Source organism: Balearica regulorum, chromosome 1 (assembly GCF_011004875.1).
Source record: "Balearica regulorum gibbericeps isolate bBalReg1 chromosome 1, bBalReg1.pri, whole genome shotgun sequence".
Classification (NCBI taxonomy): domain Eukaryota; kingdom Metazoa; phylum Chordata; class Aves; order Gruiformes; family Gruidae; genus Balearica; species Balearica regulorum.
Window position 1 is genome coordinate 61,631,432 of NC_046184.1, and position 19,004 is coordinate 61,650,435.

A 19,004-nucleotide genomic window follows, 5' to 3' on the forward strand; every position below is an offset into this window, starting at 1 on the left:
TGCAGGGTGCTGGCACGGCATTCAGCTGAGTTTCCAGCAAAGAGAAGGGAAGACAAAATTGAAAGGCTTTTTATGTTTGTATAGACACGTCACTGGCATCCAGCAGCATTTGAAGTCCAATTTAATTAGTCTGCCTTTGAAGGTAGGAGGACAGCCTCACTAGTCCTTACTTGATATACAGCTGTAGACCACAGCCTTGTGAGGCCACCCAATTTCTAGCAGCGGTGAGACAGGAATGCCAGGAACTTGAATGGTGTCTTCCCAAATTAATTTTGCTGCTTTTTTTTTTCCTAACTAGACACTTTCCTTTCATAAAGGAACCATGATTGTGTGTCAATCTCAAATCAAAATGAAAAAAAATTGAACACTTACTGAGAAAAGATCGTATGTAGGTTCTGGTGGAGTCAGTGCAGAAGAACTTTCGTATGAGGGGTTGGTGATATTTGAAGGCTGTGACTTGTCCAGTGATGTTACATCAGTGTCATCTTTTGACTACACAAAATCACCCAAAGCTGTTTAAAATCCATCCTCCTCCTGCAGTGCATTAAGTGGGGCACTTCAGCTTCCCCACCAACTGCAGTGTTGACTGAACTGGCTTTATCATCTAGATCAGTGTATCCAGGCATGAACCCTGTTCAGGGTTGTCGTATAATCTCAAGTTATTTAACACTGGTATCTTTTTTTTTTTTTTCGCTTGTTATTTTTAAGCCTCAGCAAAGTGTTGCCCGGACGCTATGCCTGGGATAAAAGGTACCCGGTTGGTCCTGGGCGTTCTCATTGCAACTATATAAAAATATGAGTGTTTCCCCTGACTCATGGTACCTGTTTTTTGTTTCTAGGAGGTGATTCACATCACATTACGTGCAGGGGCTAGAATAGGAAGAGATTTCTGGTTACTTCCAGGTAGACTTTCTTTTGGATTGATTCTTGTATCTTTTGTAACTTTTTTTTTTTTTGCCATCCCTCCTCTCTGAGTAGCTTGGCTATTGCCGGCTGGTTTCGCATTGTCGTGGTACTATGCAAGGCTAGCAAAATTACTTAAGGGAAAGCAAGCGTGACAGTATGTCAGTATAAAAATTTGCACTTTTCAATCCTGACAATTGTTTCAATTTGCTTGCCTTTTTAATCTGGCCTTTTTCCTATCAAATGTTTCAACCTCCAGAGCAGCAAAATCATTAGCAGTGCCATGGAGGAGGGGGAAGAGAACAGGTGCCCTTTCAATGGCTGTCATCACCTGCTTCCCTAAGGGTGAGCTTTCTGGTGAGGCAAAGGCTTGTGCACTGGTGCTGTGTACCTAAAGTAGCTTTTGGCCAGTCCTTGGTGTTGGAAGCGTCTGTGAGAGCAGGAGCCCACCCGGCACCCTGGAGGAAGAGGTCTGGGGGACCAGTAGATAAATGTCAGCTCGTGCTCAAGACAAGCGTGAGTCTTCCCTGCTTTCTCCGTGTCTTACTCTGAATGGTTCAAGTGGGAAGTGATTGGGAATGTTTCTAGCTTAATAAAATGCAAGGAGAAACTGGATGCTGTGAGTTTGGGAGGTGTGGTGGGTTTGGGGAAGTGTTGCCCCCCTGCTTAGTGTTCCTGTCTGCCACCTACCTTGAAGTCTTGGAAGCCTGTGTTTCTCTTCCTGAACCTGAGGTAAGAATATCCGATAAAAGCCACAATTCCAGTAACCAAGCAGATGCCAAAGAATATTCCTGTTCCAGTACTGGCATGGAGAGGAGCCTGGAAGCAAGAGAGAGGATGAGCGAGCTACAGCGTGGGCACTGGTCCCATTCAGCACCCAAGCACGTGCAGTGTCCTAGTCCTGAAGTGCTTTTGTGCTCCAGTTTCCAGGTACGTGATCCCTAGAGACAATTTAGTATAGCCTTTTAATAGTAATTACAAATTAATTTTTTTTCCAGGGTACTGTACGCTGGCTGTAGTACAGCTTCATCTTGTTTATGTTTTTGAAGTTACAGAGCATGCCTAAGTGAGCTTTTCTGGTCTGGTTTTTCAAAGCAGCAACAGAGGCTACAATGAGGTTGAAACCTCACTGGCCTGAGGAGGAGAAGTGGATACCAAATTCCCTTAAGCAGGCTTAGAAACCTGTGCTATAAACCCCGGAGGGCTCTGTGCGCTGGGGAGGTGTTGGTTATTGCCAGCTACTGGCAGCCATACCAGCCTCTGAGCCCTGCTGACCTGGGCTCAAACCAAACTGCATCCGAAACAGGCCCATCCGTCCCCTCGCTGGTTGGAGGGACTGCCAGCTTCTGCAGAGGGTGGAGGACTGACAGGAATTCACGTATGATCTAGATTTAATCTAAAGGGGAGAAATGCCTCCAGACTCTGACTTTGGTTTGCCTTCTGCAGCTCTGTGGCCTGATAGACTGATATCATGGAGGTGACCAGCAGCTTTGGGGTGATGATAAATTTGAGGGATCCCAGGGCATGCAGCCACTCAGGCTGCAATCTCCCCAAAGCACTGTGCTCTTTGCTGGCAGTCCAGGAGGTGAGGAGGGGTCTGGAAATGGGTAGGAGATTCATATGCTCTTACTCTTGCTTTTCTACGTGACGCCCTAGCTCCTTGGTCTCCTGCCTAGACAACTAATTATTAAACTTACCCTGGCAAAAATAATCACATTGTTTTCTTAATAGATATGCTCTGTTCATGTATTTTTTAGAAAATGAAGGAATTTACATGGTGCAGCCGGAGAACTAAATATTAGAAAACATTGAGTTGCCCTCTAGCATGTGAAAGGTATTATAAAGACTGTAATATCATGCTGCTGTAGACTGACAGAAATTGCCTATTATTTTGAATCATTTTCAGGCAGTAATTTATGCTTTTACCCAAGTGTGTCATTTCCTACTTCTGAGGATTGTAGGCTGCAAGGGATTTTTGTGAAGCGAGATTGTGCAGGCATATTACTGAGCTTCTAGGAACAAGAAGGCTGGTTTGTAAAGGAGAAAGGGTTGCTCAGAACAAAATGAAGGTGAGAAATAGCATATCGATAGGATTAACCTTGTGGACCAAGGAAGCAGCTGGTTAGCCGCTTCCGAAATCAGAGCTGGGATGGGTTGGCTGTGAAGGTAAGTGAGGCTCCTCCAGCGCACCGGGAGAAGGATCAGAAAGAGTTACCCCAACAGAAGGGAAGTTCCTCAGATTAAAGAAGTGGCGAGTCGTCTTGCGAGATCAGCTTGAGCCCGTGTTGGGCTGTCACAGAGTACCCAGAACAGAGCTGGGGAGTGCTAACACTGCATATCTGAACGCTTCGTTAAGGAAAACATGTTGTACTGGCAAAAGGTGCTCACTGTGCGCCTTTCCCAGGGGCAGCAGGGATCGCTTCTGTGACACGTCCCAGTTGTGCTGCAGGTGGACAAAATGTTTTTCCTCCCTTTTATACACAGCAGTGAACTTTGCTGGTGAGGAATGAAGAGAACAATGCTCCTGCCTCCCTGCTGCTGGGACCAGCAGCTGGAATTTTCATTCCAGCTCGAAGCAGTGCAGCTGCTAATTTGACTTGCCTCCACGGAAAGGACGGCACCCCTTTCTAAACTGTGCTGTTCTGCCATGCCCCGTTTGCTTTGGTCTTTCTAATGGGAGAGATAATTGGATAACTGGGGATGGTTCCAGGAATTCATGCAGGCAAAAAATATACCTCTTTTCAAAACACCTTGTTGTTTTGGATAGGAATGAACTCAAAGCCAAGAGTAAAAAGTTTTCCTTAGAAGCTTGAAAGATCTTTTTGGAAGAACTGAAATGGATCTTTATAAAACCTCCATTACAATAAACATGGGAAGAACTTGTTCAGGCAGAAACATTTTGAACAAGCTGCACTGGCACCTTGTTCTCAACCTCTAATTTTCTTTCAAAGTAACCTTTTAAACTGAAACTGCATGTATATGGGAGGGAAACTGGGAATGTATGAATGTCAGCAATGAGTTTGGGATGATATAAACCACAGCAACTTCCCACCACTCAAAAAATAAAATTACTGTGTACTTACAGGTGTTGGTGGAGCCTTTAAAGGCTCTGAAATGACATGGATTATCCCATTGGAAGCGATTATATCCCACTCAACAATAGCACTTCTGTCCACATATCTGATCTCGCTCTGTCAGGAAAAAGAGCAATGAGAGCTGAGCTTTGACCCTCCTCCCTTTAGGACTGAAATAAACCTTGAGCCTATTTCTCCACCTCACTTACTGACAAGGAAAAGAAAATCAAGTTGGGGGCTTACACTGGACATCAGCCTGGGGTGGTCCCAGGTTGGTCATGGCTCTCCTGTGCATGAAGTAGCCATCATCATTACCTGCATATTACCTGAACAGCTTCCTTTGAGTTCTGCGGGTCAGAGCTTGGGCATTTGCAAACTCATAAACGTGCAGTTTGCCAGCTCTCAATCCTGCAGTCTGTGGGCAGGAAAGAGCCTTCTGAAGTCAGCCTCTCATTGCTTCCCCCCCCTACAACCTTACCGAATTGCTCCCCGAATCGGTGTGTCACCCAGTTATGGGGTATAGCCTAAGGGGCAGAAAGCATGGAGATGGGAATGTATTAAAAAGGTACCTGTTCGGTGGGGGAGGCTTGGTGTTCCTGGCCCCTGGTGTTTGTAACGAGTAGTTTTTCCCCTAGACGAGTTAGAAGAGTGGTTCCGTTGGTCAAGTCCTCATAAAACATTATGCTGGCGTTAGATAAATGATACTCAATGTCTCGCCCAGAAAGTGTCTGCAAATGGGAGCAAAATACAAGGACCATTAACTGATCTCATTAATCCTCTGGATTTAGCAGGAGGCTAAGTGCCCATGACCTTTTTCCCTCTTTGCTATTAATGCTGTAGCAAGTGCAATATGGGATAGAGGCTATTGGGAAATCTGGATGCGAACAGTGGGATCTTCTGTCCCCGCTGGCCTCTGATAGCTGCCTGCAGCAGGCACCACCTTGATTCTGGTGGGACAAAGGCTTTTACTCTTTCGTATGATGACCTGAAGTGATGAGCTTGGAGAGATTCCAAACAGCTTGAAGATGTAAGCCAGGGCGTAAACCCATGTGAATTGTTTGAGACAATGTTTGATTGAAGGAAGGAAAAAAGGGATAAGCACAGAAATGAAGCTAGGAACAGCCTACCTAGATGCCTTTAATGTATTTGTGGGAAATACCAAAGCTGTGCACTGCTTTCTTCAAATAACTGTGCTTGATGTTAATAAGCCAGAGAAGGCTTCATCTCAGGCAGACTCCTTTTTAACTGGGTAACTAAAATCCCTGACGGAAGAGTCTCTGTAGCGACTTGAGCACTTGATAACCTTACACTCATAACTATGGAAAAGCAATGGAAATGATGAACTCGCCTCTTTCAGAAGCACAGCTTAAACTACGTGGGGTTACACAAAAGTCACGTTGTACTAATTTTTTTTTAAACTTCAATTTCACTGGGATACAGAAACCCATAATGGCTGTTTAAAAAGTGTTATTAAACTGAGGAAGGAATAAAAGAAAACCACTCTGACCTCATTTTCCCTTAACCCGCTATCGTTTGGAGCAAAGAGAGTGGCGTGCACTGACAGGTCCGTGAGGTACCGCAGGAACTCTCTCCCCTTCCTGGAGCTGTTGGAGTAAGCCATGATGTCCTAGGCAGAAAACAAAATCCAGCTTTACTAAAGAGCAATTGTGCGCTCCTGTGTGGGGAGCTGAAAAGATGAGACCGGATAAATAATGACAAAGAAGCTTTCTGTTATTAGCCATGAAGCAGCTCTGGAGTGACGTTACAAAAGAATGTTTGTATTCAAACCCCAGTTTTAGCTGCTGATGTGATGAGCACATCTTACGCTGACTTGCAGGAGTCGGGCCCTTGTTGTCTGTGAGGCTACTTATACATAGAATGCCTTTCCGAGTAGTGGCAAGAAAGGGACCCTTTCCTTTGACCCTTGCCTTTCCTCAGCAGCAATTCAATAAAGTTACAAAGCACTGTGCTCCTTGTGACGCTTAAAAAGCCAGGAGCAGTTGTGCACAGAATCTTCTTTAAGCTAAAGCTGCAGCAGCATTTTATTTCAAAAAAAGTTTCCTAAACCTGAAACCTCTTTGGAGCAAGTAATTAAAAAAATAGTGGAAAAAAGTTCTGATTTTGACGGTGCAGATTCAGATGTCGATTCAGATTTAGACTTTAGATTTGCTTTGCTGGTGCGTTGTTACCTGTATTTGCCGTGCTAGTAAAGCAAACACTGAGATACAACCCGGTGGCAGAGCCTGCTTCGCTCTGCTCGCCCGACCGAGCAGCGCGTCAGCTGTGGGCCGTACCGACAAGAAGTTGGTCAGCGTTGGGAAGGACATCAGCACTTGCAGCAAGTTCCCGCTGCAGGAGAAGCCGTCCCCCACGTAGCCTGGCTTGCAGGTGCAGTTCACCTCTGTAAGGTACAAACGCAGATAGCTGCATGGGCAAACGCCCTTTGCTAGAAGGCTTTAGGCTGTCCTGTGCCTGAAAAAACAACTTGGAGGCAACAGATTGATTTTTTTTTTTTTTTAATTAAAACGAGGCAGAGTCTCTTGCAGTGTTATTTAGCAGCCTGTGGCTGAGCAAAGGAACCTAAATCCAGGCTGCTGCTCTGCTTTGCGCAAAGGGATGCAGCAAAGGACTCTCTTACCTTTCTCCCTGTAGCAGAAGACGTCCCAGGTTTCACTCAGGTTGACTCTTCTCCCGTAGTCCACGATGCCGACGTACCCGGAGCCACAGTTTGGGGAGGAGAAGGCAGTGGGGTAGCCTACTCTTTCGCCATCTAGCCAGCCGGCAGCGCACAGGTGGTACCTCGCCTGCAGCCGGCACAGCCGTAAGGGAAAAAGCACAGGGGGAAGAGCTGGGTGGTGTGGCTGGGGTGCTGTGGAGGGAATGGACGATCCTCCCGGGGGCCCTCAGGCAGCGCCCACCCCGCCAGCCCTCTTTCTGAGGGTCTGAGCGGGCTCTGTCTGTCCGTCCTGCAGCCTGCCCTGTGCTGCGCTCTGGGCCAAGGGGACGCAAAGAGGGGGGACTCCCAAAAGTTAGTGGCTCCCCATGCAGGAGCCTTTCCTCGGAAAAGCTTCCCAAAGCTGGGCAGGATCAGAGGTGGGTGCAAAAGCCAAAGGGGATGTGTGATCCCACTGTGCGCCAGCCCACCTTCTGTCAGCATCGGAAGGGCTGACAAACCAGCTCAACGCAGAAAATAAACCCCAGGAGCACTGGAGCCAGCCCTGCTGCCCACTTTGCTGCTTCGAGGGAAATATTTAGACTACAGGGCTCAGATGACATGCAGCTCCAGCTGCAATCTGCATCTCCTTGGGCAGCAGAAGGAGGTTTACATGCTGGCCATGGTCCAGCCTCACATTTTGCTAAAAGTGTCTCTAAACAGTGATCATCCTTCTTCCTTCCACAGATGGGAAGGAGCCAGAAAGGCACATTCAGTCTGACCCACTCTTCTAAAACAAGTTTCACAAACCCAAGATGTGATGCTCATCCCACTGATGTCAGCCATTCCTTGTCTGTAACACAGTCAAGGAAAAGAATATGGAAATGGCTCTGTGAAGTTAACAGCCTTTGGAAAAAGATTCCTGGAACCTTACATTAGAAAAAAATAACCTAAGCATAATTCTGAAGTGTACATTTCTTTAAGAAGTGTTAATATTTAAAACTCCCATGAAAATACTCTGTAAGTGACTTTACCATCTCACCCCAGGATCACTGGAAATAAGAACTTGGCAACTGCTTTCAGTGCTGTATGAGCAAGCATGAAACCAGTAAACAGTCTGAAAACTGCTCCCTGGGGCACAGGGGAAGGAAAGGAGGGACAATGGAGCTTATTAGCACAGAGCAGCCCCTTTGCTCTTCCCTCCCCATTTACACTGTGGGTAGGTCAGCTCCGGGGATCTCCTCCCGCAGCAAGGCTACCTCACCTTCTGCGCATACAGCAGCTGGTTATACGTAGCGATGGTGGCTGATTCATTGGCACAGGCCTCCTTTGCCTTCTCGTAAGTCATTTTGTACTGCCCTTGTGGGGACCGTAAATGGAAAACCCCAACCGTGGTATCTGCAAAGAGAGAGAAGAACCAGTTCTTCCTGAGGGGGTTTCCATGTCTGGATGCAGTCAACTGTGCCATAGAAATACCTGTGAATTTTGTGAGCTGAAGTTAAGATAAATTGATCCCTTAGGTAATATTCCTACCCAGAATGCCCTCATTTATGCTTCATAAATCCAGTATTGCAGAGGATTTAAGCACATGTTCTAATCATGCTTAAATCTCATTGTTTCAAGGGGATATAGGTAGAGAACTGGGTGGACTTATAGATGCAAGGAACCTGGCCACTGGCTTCACTGCAGTGGCACAGGGATGAGGATGTCCCTGTCCCGTGGCATGCACAGTGTGTCATCCTCACCTTGGAAGTGGAGATCGGCACACTCAGCGTCGGGGTGGCACTGCCCATTGTCTTGCAAGCAGCGGTCGAGAGGGAGCTGCATCACCGAGCAGTTCAGCCCATCACCAATATAGTTATTTTTACATTTGCACTGGCGTTTGTCCTGGTCAGAGAGAGAAGAAAAAGGCTGAGCCAAGTACTGAACTGACATAAAAGTGGTATTTCAAGCAACATTCTGAACTATTGGAAAAATTTCACTTGATATAGCCAGGAACAGACAAACAGGGAAGTTGCTACTAACAACTGTGATTCAACAGAGCACAAACTCTGATTCTGACATTTATTCTTCTAAACAAAACATTTACACATGCGGTTGAGTGCTTTGCTGAATTAATAGCAAAGCATAACTCCATCCACGAAGCATGCATTGGAGAATTATATGTCACATAATTAACAAAAATAGATGGCAAACCAATCAAAATGATATTTAAATGACTGGGCATGGGAGCATGAAAGGAATTTTCTGCACTGATAGTAATAAAGCGAGGAACATAAACTAAGCAGGAGTTGGTGACATCCAGGGATTGTGATGGTTGGCAGCTGGAATGGATTAGCGGCAAGGCTTTTCTAGATAGCTCCTGGAAGACACATCAGGCAAGCCACCAAAATGGAATGGACAGATGATCCCGAAAGCACCAGGACAAATGCTGGATCCAGTCACCGGCACAAGTTTTCCTCAACAACTTTGACCGTGCGGGCCAAGGAATTTGTATCACGTGGCTGCAGAGCTTTTTAAGCTGAGTCCAGCCAACCAACAAGTGACACTATTCTCCCAACTGTCCCCAGGTTTAGCCACCAAAATATATTCAGTTTCAATCCAACAAACTCCTACTGCAAATAGGGATATCCAGTCAGGGAGAGCTAAGAAGAGGACAGAAAAATTACACATGCAAAATATCCCATCTGCTGTAGTACCCCTTTCCCTAGAGCAAAGATGCCAAACTGTTTCTCACCCCTCAGCTGAACGGATACTGAACTAATGTGGAAAGTAGGCTGGAGCTACGTAAAGGTTGTTTTGGAAAACAGGGACTTGGAGAGGTACACAGTGTGATCCAGCCACAGAAAAGACTTCTGCTGGCACCAGGAAGAAATGCCTCGGGCTTCCCTGCTGGTGACTGAAATCATTCAACTTACAGGTCCTATGACAGTGCAAATAGCATGCTCATGGCAGCCTCCGTTGAATCCGTCGGCGCAAGGATTTATTGGAAGGCATGTAAAGCCATCTCCCTTGTATCCTTTCTGGCAGCTGCAGAAGACCTTCACCCCGAGCTGTGTGCATTCAGCCGCCCTGTGGCACCCGCCGTTGTTTTGTTGGCACAGGTCTGCAGCTGCACGGGGGAAAAAGAAAACAGGTGAGTAAAGTCTGCTTTTAGAGGATGTCCTTCACAAAGACAAACCACTTCCAGATTTTTAAGACACACTAAAAGTACTAGAACACTTGTTTGGGGAAAAAAACCTGTTTGAGTTTCCTGAGGCATTCCTGAACTTGTGCAAAAGCTGTCTGTCCTTCTGGGCTCTGAAGCCCTTGTCAGGATTTAAGAGACATGGAACCATTCTGCTTTGCCTTTTGGTGGCCCAAGAGAGCTGCTCTTTTGGGGACTCTGCTCTGGCCAGGGTGACTTTGGAGGATGTGAGACACCTAGCTCAGAAAGAACAACTGTTTCTGCAGTGATGTCACTGGGGAACTGCCTTAGTGCCTAACGTCATCCAAGAAAATCCTGTAAGTGAAACACTGCTGAAAACCCTGCTGTCTCCAAAACCTGACTGAAGCACACTTCTTGCTCATACTCCTCCTCAGTAAAACCTGGTGAAGCCAGCCACTTGCTTCAGGCAAAACCTGATCTGTATATATCCTAAATTTGTTACACTCGCTGCACTGTGGAAGTTGTTAGGTTTGACAGCCAACATTTCGTAGCAGGCGATTACTGCATGCAAGTGCATGTGCGAGAGGGGATGACCTGCTTTCTTGTAGCAGGCTGTGCAAGAGGGAGCTCACCTGTGCATGTGAGCCCATCCCCATTGTAAAATGGCTTGCACTGACACGTGTTGTTCTCCATGCAGACGGCGTTGGCGGAGCAGCTCGGGGAACACACTGGCTGCAGAGCTGTGGGGAAGGCAGAAGAGCTGGGATGAAAATGCTATTTATATTGCAATGCCCTTGTTTCATGCAGAAAGAAAAGTCCTCACACCAGTCTTGCTTGGAAAAACCTGTAAGACATTTTTTTTGACTGCTTAGCTCTCAGGTAATACCTTCCCTCACGTAGCCCAAAGCCCCTCCACATGGAGGTAAGCACTTATATTCCCATTTCACGAAGGAGGAGGCAGGGAGGTGAAGGGACATGTTCAGAGTCCAGAGCAGAGTCCCTTCCCCTCCAGTGAAGGGTTCTGATGTTATTAACCCTTCCTCCCTCTTCTCCACACAAACCCTCTGTTGAATTGCAAGTGCTATTAACCCGTGGCTCCGCGCGACGGAGCCTGGTGAGAGGAGGCAGAGACCTAGCTTGGTTTCACACAGCCGGCCAGTCCATCCTGTTTCACAGAAACACCGTCCTGTTCCCGAATATCCTTCATCACACTGCCCGTTGGTCTTGCATTCGCAGGCTGCAAAAGAAACGCAGAGGGATCACTTACAGAGCTGCCTTTGGGAAAGGGGAAAACCTTTCCCTAGGGAAACGTCACCTAGATTGTCGGTTTACGTACGGTATTATTTAGCAATTATTTAAATAAATTTAACCTCATGGTTTTTCACCATGAGGCCAGTCAAGCAGTGGGCCAGACTGTCCAAAGTGGTTGGGCAGTTTCCATCCTTGGAGGTCTGCAAGCCCTGACAGGATAGATCCTGAACGACCTGGTTTGAGCTCAGAGCTGACCCTGCTTTGAGCAGGGTGTTGGACTAGAGACCTCCTAAGGTCCCTTCCAACCTGAATTATCCTATGATTTTATAACTGACATTCACTCATTGTGCCTCTGGAAATTAAAATTAGTATTGATCTGTATTGTGGTATTTCTTCACAAAGAACCATGGCAGGAAGGAGTTAATGGCTGAGCTGAAGATCCAGCCTGATCCTGTCCTAACGTGCAGCAGCTGCTGCTTGTGGGGAAGCCTTTTAGCCAGGGAGAAGGTGTGCAGAGAGAGAAAGAGTGTTTGTTTGTTTGCTGCTTGGGAGAAGGTCTGACTGACTAAGGGAAACCAAGTATGAGGTTAGTGACCTTTGCTGTAAGACATGGGCAAATTAGTTGTAACTTATTTATTTAGGTTTTAGATATTTTTATGACTAAAAGCTTCTGAATTCCTTTTGCTCCTTTTATACATGGAGTGTTACCCCTTGTGCCCTGCAAACTGAAGCATGAGGGACTGATTTAATCTATAGGTGATGCTTTTCCCAGTCTTTGATATCAGTTGCTGTGATAACTTACATGCTGAATCCTTCTTAAGGAATTATGGGTGGTTTTCTGTTTTATGATGTAATGAAGTAGCATTCTTTCTTGCCTTATCTCTCTTCCTGAAATATCGTTGCTCAAAGAGAAAAATGATGTGGGACTAGGGAAGCTGATTCTGTGAAGACCTGGTCCTGCTGAAAAGGAGTTTTACCCTCTAGTTATCTTAATTTTTGGCTGATGTAAATATGCATTAAAGAGAAGGGGCTATAAAACGTTTTTTCTGTTAGATACCACAACCTGGGTCAGACTGCTAGCTCACACAGTTTATGCTGTGTTGTGCTATAGAATTGATAAATTGCAGGTAAGCATACTCTTGAGCATTGGTATCCAAGCCTAGTGCCTTGCCTCTACCCCAAGAATACCTAGCCCATAAACCCCACCATATGTGCATCATGAGCACTACAGGTGCACACGGTTAGGATGGAAGGGTTAATGTTGTAGCTTCTCATCTGAAGGCTTTATGTTGGGAAAACACTTAAGTTTGAAGGGTGATATTGATCCTAGTTCTACCCAGTTTACATTTAAAACCACAACGAAATGGATTACGTGAACAGTTTCTTGGCTGCGGTCCCTCTTCACAAACTGCCTTCATTTTGGTGTCCTTCTTCTTCTCTTCCACAAAAGTAGTGTGTGACCTTGGCGTCCTGCAATCCTTGAGGAACCGCATCACTAAAACATTATTTTGCCCTTTATGGGGATGTGGGAGGCTGTGCTGTACTTAAAAACACTTGTTGATGGAGGTTCTGTCTCCATTCCCTGTTACTTATGTACCATATAAGAATAGGAGGGCCCTTGCAGAGAAAGCTAAGTAAGCCTCTGGCCCCCTGCCTTCTCCTCCTCCCTTCTGAGACCTTGTGCCATCCCTCCGTGTGAGAAGGCACTTGGCAAAAATGTTGGTGTTGAAAGGAGGAAGCATTTTTTTTTTTGTTAACCCATTGCTGACCAAACAGTTTAGGTGTGACATGGGCAACAGTATGGAAAGGGAACTTAAACGTACGCCTGCAGCTGGAGCCGTATCTGCCTGGCAAGCACAGCTCACATGAAGTCCCATTGAAGCCACTGTCACAGCGACACTCTCCCGTCCCAGTGTACCCATCATCGCAGGAGCCGTGGTTATTGCATGGGGTCTCTGAGCCTCCTGGGCAAGCTGAAAAGTTTAAAAAGAAAAAGTGGATGTTTAGCTCAAGTGCATGTTTATTCATCGTCACTGTTCTTTATTTATTGTTCTGTAAAAATCCTTGAACAGGGAAATGCCTGTAAATGCATCTCTGTTAGGGTGTGTAAAAGCAGCTGTGACACTTGGGACTGCAAGCCTCCTGCTCAGAATTCCTTGATAGACTTTTACAAATGCTGTCAGATCAGAAAGGTGTTGCAGACCCTTCCAGCCTTGGGTCTGGGTGCTGTTAACCTGGCTGCTCGCTCATTCAGACCCATCAGAGAAGGGCACTGCCCAGCCCCTGCCCAAATCCAGCCTTGCCTGTGTACCTCTGTGTGCTGCTGGGGTGAGCCCAAAGGGCAGCTTGAGCTGGGCTGGCCAAAATTGCTTGAGACCCTCATGTGTGCATCCAAAATTTGGACAGTGTGAGCTGGCAGGGCTACGTGTGCCTGGATCTGTCTGCCAGCAGAGATCCTAACCTGGATCCTGACGCTGTGTGCCCTCATGAAGCCTCATACTGTTCCCCTGTGGGGCTGGCAGGTGAAGACGAGATGGTTAGTGTCTGCTAACAAACAGCTGGAGATAAGGCCTCCCAAACTGTCTCGCATCTGGTTAAAGCTACAATTTCTGAGCTTACATGCTAGTGTGTGTGCACTTGCATGGGGCTGAGGAATCATACGCTGTGTCTCTGGTGTGTCCTGGTATCACTGCCATGAACCTGATGTCTGGTTCTGTGTTACAAGCCCTTTCAGCTGGTGACAGATTGAGTTGCTAGGCTTGGTTATAGCAGGGCAGTCTTCACTCTCTATAGCATTCCCTTAGCTTGCTACTAGCATGGAGTTTAAAACTTGCTGTAAATGTGAAAAAGAGATTATTTGGAGTGGAAAAGCAATAATACTTTCTGTGTACATCAGCTCTTGCAACAGAATTTCCCCGTCTTGTGGCTGATGTCCCCTCATGCCCCTATCCCAGCTCCCGCAGTTCAGCCTGCTAGGTGCTACGCAGCTGTGCTCGGGGAGGCCACAGACCGGCGGCGGGGAGGGGGGTCCTACCTTGGCAGTCTGGCCCAAAGTAGCCCTTGCAGCACTTGGCTGTGTGGATGACCATGGAGCAGTTCCTACGGCAGCCATCCCTCCACAGCCCGTAGGACTTGTACATGCACCAGTGGATCCCTTCCTGGGCATTGCGTGTGCCAGCGTAGAGGAGGGGAAAAACAGGAAGATGAGTGCTATGTGGAGGCTTTTTCCTCTTTAAAGCACAGTTTCTGATGTACATTGAATCAAAATGTGATGTGTGAGGCCCCCACCTTCTCTTTGATTCCTGACTTGCTAAGCACCATTAATGAGGATGGAGGAGCTGCTCTGAAGTCAACTGAAGCACTCGCTACAGTGGATGCTGTGCAAGACGACAAGCCCTCCTCACCACCAGGGTCTGGGTGTTTGCCCAGGGACAGCTCTGTCCCAGAGGCTTCATGGCATCACTTAACAGTCCAGTTGCACTGTTGAGGGTTCTCTTTTTATTTTTTTTTTTTTCAAAGCAACTTATTCTAGTTTGCTTGTGTGAAGTACAGAGAAGAGCAGTTTAGACTGCTTAAAGGCAAGATTTTAGTGTCTTACCTTTGGTTTTGTTCCTGGAGGGCATTTAGAAATACTGAAACAGCTAACACAATGCCCCTGTTGTGCAAAATTGAAAAGGGGAAGAAAAAAAAAAAGTATATTAAAATAATGGCAACAAAAGGTTATTTGAAATGGACAAAAAGTCTGTTTTATGAGAGCAGCAAATATGAGCAGAGTGTAGGCTTATTATGCTTGAAATGGATTATAAGAACTCTGGAAAAAGAAGAGGAGAATAACAACAAAATAGTTGCATTGATTTAGTGCCATGAAATGCAATAAATTAATTTAGATGCCAGAATGTAAGCTTTGGAAGAAGAAACTTTGCCCTGGATTTAAACAAGCAGGGAGGAGATGGTGGATATTCTTCAAACAAATATTGACATGGGCTGCATCAGATCTGTATGTCTAATTTGGAATAGAGGTAAATGGTTACTTTTCAGGAAGCACTGACCAGATCTGAGCAAATAATATCTATTTCATTTAACAAAATAATGAAACAAAAGGTAATTTGGGCAGATGAGACAAACAAAAGTGGTGGTTTTATAACTGAAATATAAATTTCAATAGGTTAAGACTGACTACATGAGTTTTTTTTTTTTGCTTCTAGGTATTTTTCATACATTTTAATTAAACTGAAGTAAATTTGGTCTTGAAACCATTTCAAAATGGGTTTCAAAATTTCCTGTTTGTGGGACACATCAAAGTTCACAGAGGAAATTTTCTCTATGTTAACAGTCGCTGTTCAGGTGTGCTAAAGGATATTTCTGTGAAAGCAAGGAATGTGAGACTGAGAGCTCGGCCAACAGACTGGGCAGTTCTCTGTCTGGCGTCCTTAATACCCTGCGCAGCTGGGACAGCAACAGTTGTACTTCTCAACGTTAGTTCTAACCAGCGTGGCAGATGAAGTTGGCCTGAAGCGGTGGGACGTAATCTCAGTAGTGCCAAAGCTGCGGTAAGTGTTGCCCTGGTCCCTGCAAGGACAGGGTTTGGCCCTTGGGCTGTGTCTTTGCCAGGGTAGGGGGCAAAAAAAGGGGACTGACCATGAAATCCATGGTGAAGAAGCTGTCGCAGCGTCCCCCCAGGCTGGGGTCTGTCAGCAGGCAGTCGATACCGTAGGCGATGCCCCCGTCGAACTCCAGCTGCCGCTGCACTATCTTGCACTGCCCGTCGTTCAGGAAAAGCGCGCCCTGAGAGATGGGATGGAGAGAGAGGTATGATGAGTCATGAGTCAGTCTTCCTTGGGGCCGGGCTGAATCCAGGGCCTGAGTGGGAGTTGGGGGATAACCCTCGCTCTGCTCTAAACCAGTCTGGGGACCTCTCTTCCTATAGCTGAATGTGTGTGTGCCTGCAATCTTAGCTTGTAAGTGCTTACAAACCAGAGTTTGCATACAGATGCTGCATTCATAGGGTTTCTCCCAAAGCCAGGTTCATCTTGATAGTTTTCCATTGTGTGTTTCATTGTAGGAGAAGTTAAAATGTGCTGGTATTTCAGTTTTGAGGTAACTGAGAGCTGTTTTGAACAAGTAGTATCTTACAACACAGAAAATGAGAGCTCCAAGGAGTCTGACAAACCATCTAGTCTGCTGAATCTGTTGGAGTGGCTGCCCTGGTTTTGTGGCTGTTGGGCTGGCAAAGATCAATTGAGTTTTGGTGCCACTGACCCTTTCTGGGGGCTGTGCACACGCACAGCGGGGTTCACGTGAGCGGATCCTGTAGCAGGGGCAAGGGGTAAATGTGCCGGCGGGGTGAACACTTACAATCTTTCCGTTATCCCCACAGCTAACACTGAGGTTGGAGCCCTGCAGGGTCTTCAGTGAGGTGGAGTGGGGTAGCTGGTAGGCCAACACCTGGGAAGGAAAGAGGGGAGACGCACATGTACGGGCTTGCGCATCTTGGCCTTGGCAAACGCTCCTAGAAAGCAAGGGCTTACCGCAGCATCACGGACGATGTGGAATTTGAGGTACTGCACCAATTTGTCTGTGTTGGACTTCTTGAAGAGGAAGTCCCGCTGCTCCTGTGGCAGCCCACGGATAGCAGCGTCTGTGGGCCAGAAGAGCGTGACGGGTTTGTGAATAGGATCGTTGATCAGCCCAAGCAGGTTGTTTTTCTGCAACATACCAAAAATTGGGGCAGAGGATTAATGCTCCATCTAAAATGACACTGACCCTATGGGGTGAATGTCTGGTGTAACTGGGATGCAGTGGCCTGTGGGCTGCCTGGTCACCAGCCTGCAAACACCATGACTTTAAAAAACAGATACCTGAGTTGAGCTGCCCAAGTCGAGTTACATGCCCAAATTCTCAGAAGTGCTTCATCACCCAGGGCTGCCCACTGAAAACCAAGGCTGACAGCCCAACTTTGGGCTCAAAAAGTCATACTTGTGTCAAACCTTGGCTGTGTGATTTGACATATGGTAGGACAGAGCTGAGTGTGTGGGGTGGAAAGCTGGTTGTGGGTCTGTTCGACATCCCTCCACCTCTGTGGTGACCAGGGTTGTGTTGTGAGCCCTTTGGCTACACTGAACACCACCCTGCCAGTGATGCCATGTGCCATGTCTGTGCTCTTTTCTTTAAAAAGTGTTTAAAATCTTTGCCCAATGGCTGCTGTCTCTGTGTCCTTACCTCTAGTAAACTGCTGAACAGGATGTATCCATGTTTGGCTGCAACCATTTTAAGGCTTTCCTACAAAGAAAGGCATATTCAATAACTTATCTAATAAATAAACTATATGGCTATTTAAAAAGCATATAGTATCTTGCTTTACCCTGTAAGTCACCTTTTGTCATGAAATCAAGGGCACTGTAAAAGCCCTGTGCAGAAGTCCTCTTATACTGTTCTTAGTATAAATGTTATATTTTAAAATAATTCAGGAATTACAGTTAACTTATTCAGCAGGGTCTAACTATGATTGTATAGTATTGCTGGGTTTTTTGTGACTTGGATTATTTATATATCTAACAGTAACTGTGGAAAAGCCCCTGGATTGAGAATGATAATGAGATGCACATACCTTCTTAAGGGGGATATCCTGCATATGTGATGGGACCAGAATTTGGTTTATGACATGGATCACGCCATTTCTGCCAACAGCATCACTGAGTATAATTTCAGCTTGATTGTTCAAAACCAGTGAGTTCTGGAAAGGCAACAAAACCACTTTTTCTGTGGAACCTTGTGAGAGGGTGAGGCCAATGACAAAATTCTTTGAATCAGTAAGCCCTAGACCATCCTTTATTTGCAGTAAACAGTAGCTTCACTTTTAATAAATCACCCTTTTCTTTTTCAAACTCTCGTTGTGCTCATAAAGCCAGAGTCTGAGGATAAAATAACTTGTGTCAAAGCAAGGGCTGTACAACAACACCCTTCACATAGCAGCTAAGTGCTGAACGCTCCGGCTGAATGGGCAATCTTCTTTTAATGCTGTTTGTTTATTTTTGCACCTCAGAGGAGGAAAAGGAACCCTTCAGGTTTTTTAAAGAAGCTGAATGAAAGCAGACAGTTTTATTATTCTGTCCCCTGCCTCTTCATGCTATGTTACCTGAGAGTAGCCGATGTGTATCGGGTCCCCGTGGAGAGAGGTGACGTTGGTGATTGCTGTCAGGTCGTTGTACAACAGACTGGCACAGCCCACCATATGGTACCGGAGGACCTGAGGCATCACTCCTTTGGCAATCCAGTACTTGACCTGCAGCGGAAAGTGGAGGAGTTGAGAAGCAGTTGAGCGAGGCGTCCGAATCTGAAAACTCAAGGCCAACTCATTGAAAGTGTCTGGCCTTCTTACTTACTCGTGGGTCACTGTTTAGTACGTCTGTGCGAGGTACAAACAGAGTGAAAGGGCCGGGGCCTGCAACATCTCTGATAGACAACGCCTGCCAAATTTAAGAGGACAAAGTAGTAATGAGTTGTTAATGCACGTAATGTCATGCGGCAATGGGGACAGCCCTGCTGCTGCTGCATGTTGGGTTCCCTTCTCTGCAATGTAGGGGTGAGAGAAACTGTCTTGTACAGTGTGGCCTTTCCTTCACAGCCCTGTCTGTCACCTCTGCCCACGGGTGTCAAATGGAAGATTTTTTTTTCTTTCTGCTCTTGTGGCTTATAGCCAAGTCTCTCTTTCCTCTGCAATAATGGCCGTGAGAACAAGAGGGAAAGCTCTCGACCAACATGAAATGCAGGGAGTGTGGAGAGGGCTATTCCCTCCTGGACAAGGGAAGGTGAATAAATGCTTTCATCTTGAGATAGTCAAGTGTGGATATATGCATGTGTTTGTACATGCATTTAGCTGATACATGGTTGCTTGCACCTAGGATTAGATTAATTACTGTGTGTTGGGTTGACTTTGGACGCCAGGTGCCCGGCGAGCCACTCTATCACTCCCCTC

The 19,004-nt window shown here is 46.3% G+C and overlaps 1 protein-coding gene across 5 annotated transcripts in view; it reads right to left on the reverse strand.

Moving 5' to 3' along the window:
* STAB2 (stabilin 2) overlaps nt 1–19,004 on the reverse strand; it is a 90,076-nt gene that overhangs the window by 2,343 nt on the left and 68,729 nt on the right. For 3 of the 5 annotated variants that reach the window (XM_075754699.1, XM_075754680.1, XM_075754707.1), the window contains 22 exons: nt 18,412–18,495; nt 18,165–18,311; nt 17,637–17,762; nt 17,249–17,308; nt 16,558–16,734; nt 16,385–16,474; nt 15,668–15,814; nt 14,628–14,684; nt 14,064–14,187; nt 12,853–13,002; nt 10,911–11,015; nt 10,411–10,518; nt 9,549–9,742; nt 8,376–8,517; nt 7,895–8,028; nt 6,616–6,781; nt 6,272–6,378; nt 5,485–5,604; nt 4,547–4,705; nt 3,987–4,094; nt 1,594–1,722; nt 373–492 (listed from right to left, as the gene is read on the reverse strand). In XM_075754699.1, coding sequence (XP_075610814.1) covers nt 373–492; nt 1,594–1,722; nt 3,987–4,094; nt 4,547–4,705; nt 5,485–5,604; nt 6,272–6,378; nt 6,616–6,781; nt 7,895–8,028; nt 8,376–8,517; nt 9,549–9,742; nt 10,411–10,518; nt 10,911–11,015; nt 12,853–13,002; nt 14,064–14,187; nt 14,628–14,684; nt 15,668–15,814; nt 16,385–16,474; nt 16,558–16,734; nt 17,249–17,308; nt 17,637–17,762; nt 18,165–18,311; nt 18,412–18,495 — 2,754 coding nt within the window. Of the gene's footprint in view, nt 1–372; nt 493–1,593; nt 1,723–3,986; nt 4,095–4,546; nt 4,706–5,484; nt 5,605–6,271; nt 6,379–6,615; nt 6,782–7,894; nt 8,029–8,375; nt 8,518–9,548; nt 9,743–10,410; nt 10,519–10,910; nt 11,016–12,852; nt 13,003–14,063; nt 14,188–14,627; nt 14,685–15,667; nt 15,815–16,384; nt 16,475–16,557; nt 16,735–17,248; nt 17,309–17,636; nt 17,763–18,164; nt 18,312–18,411; nt 18,496–19,004 lie in introns of those variants that run through there. The other 2 variants (XM_075754689.1, XR_012835730.1) reach the window with 2 other exon arrangements.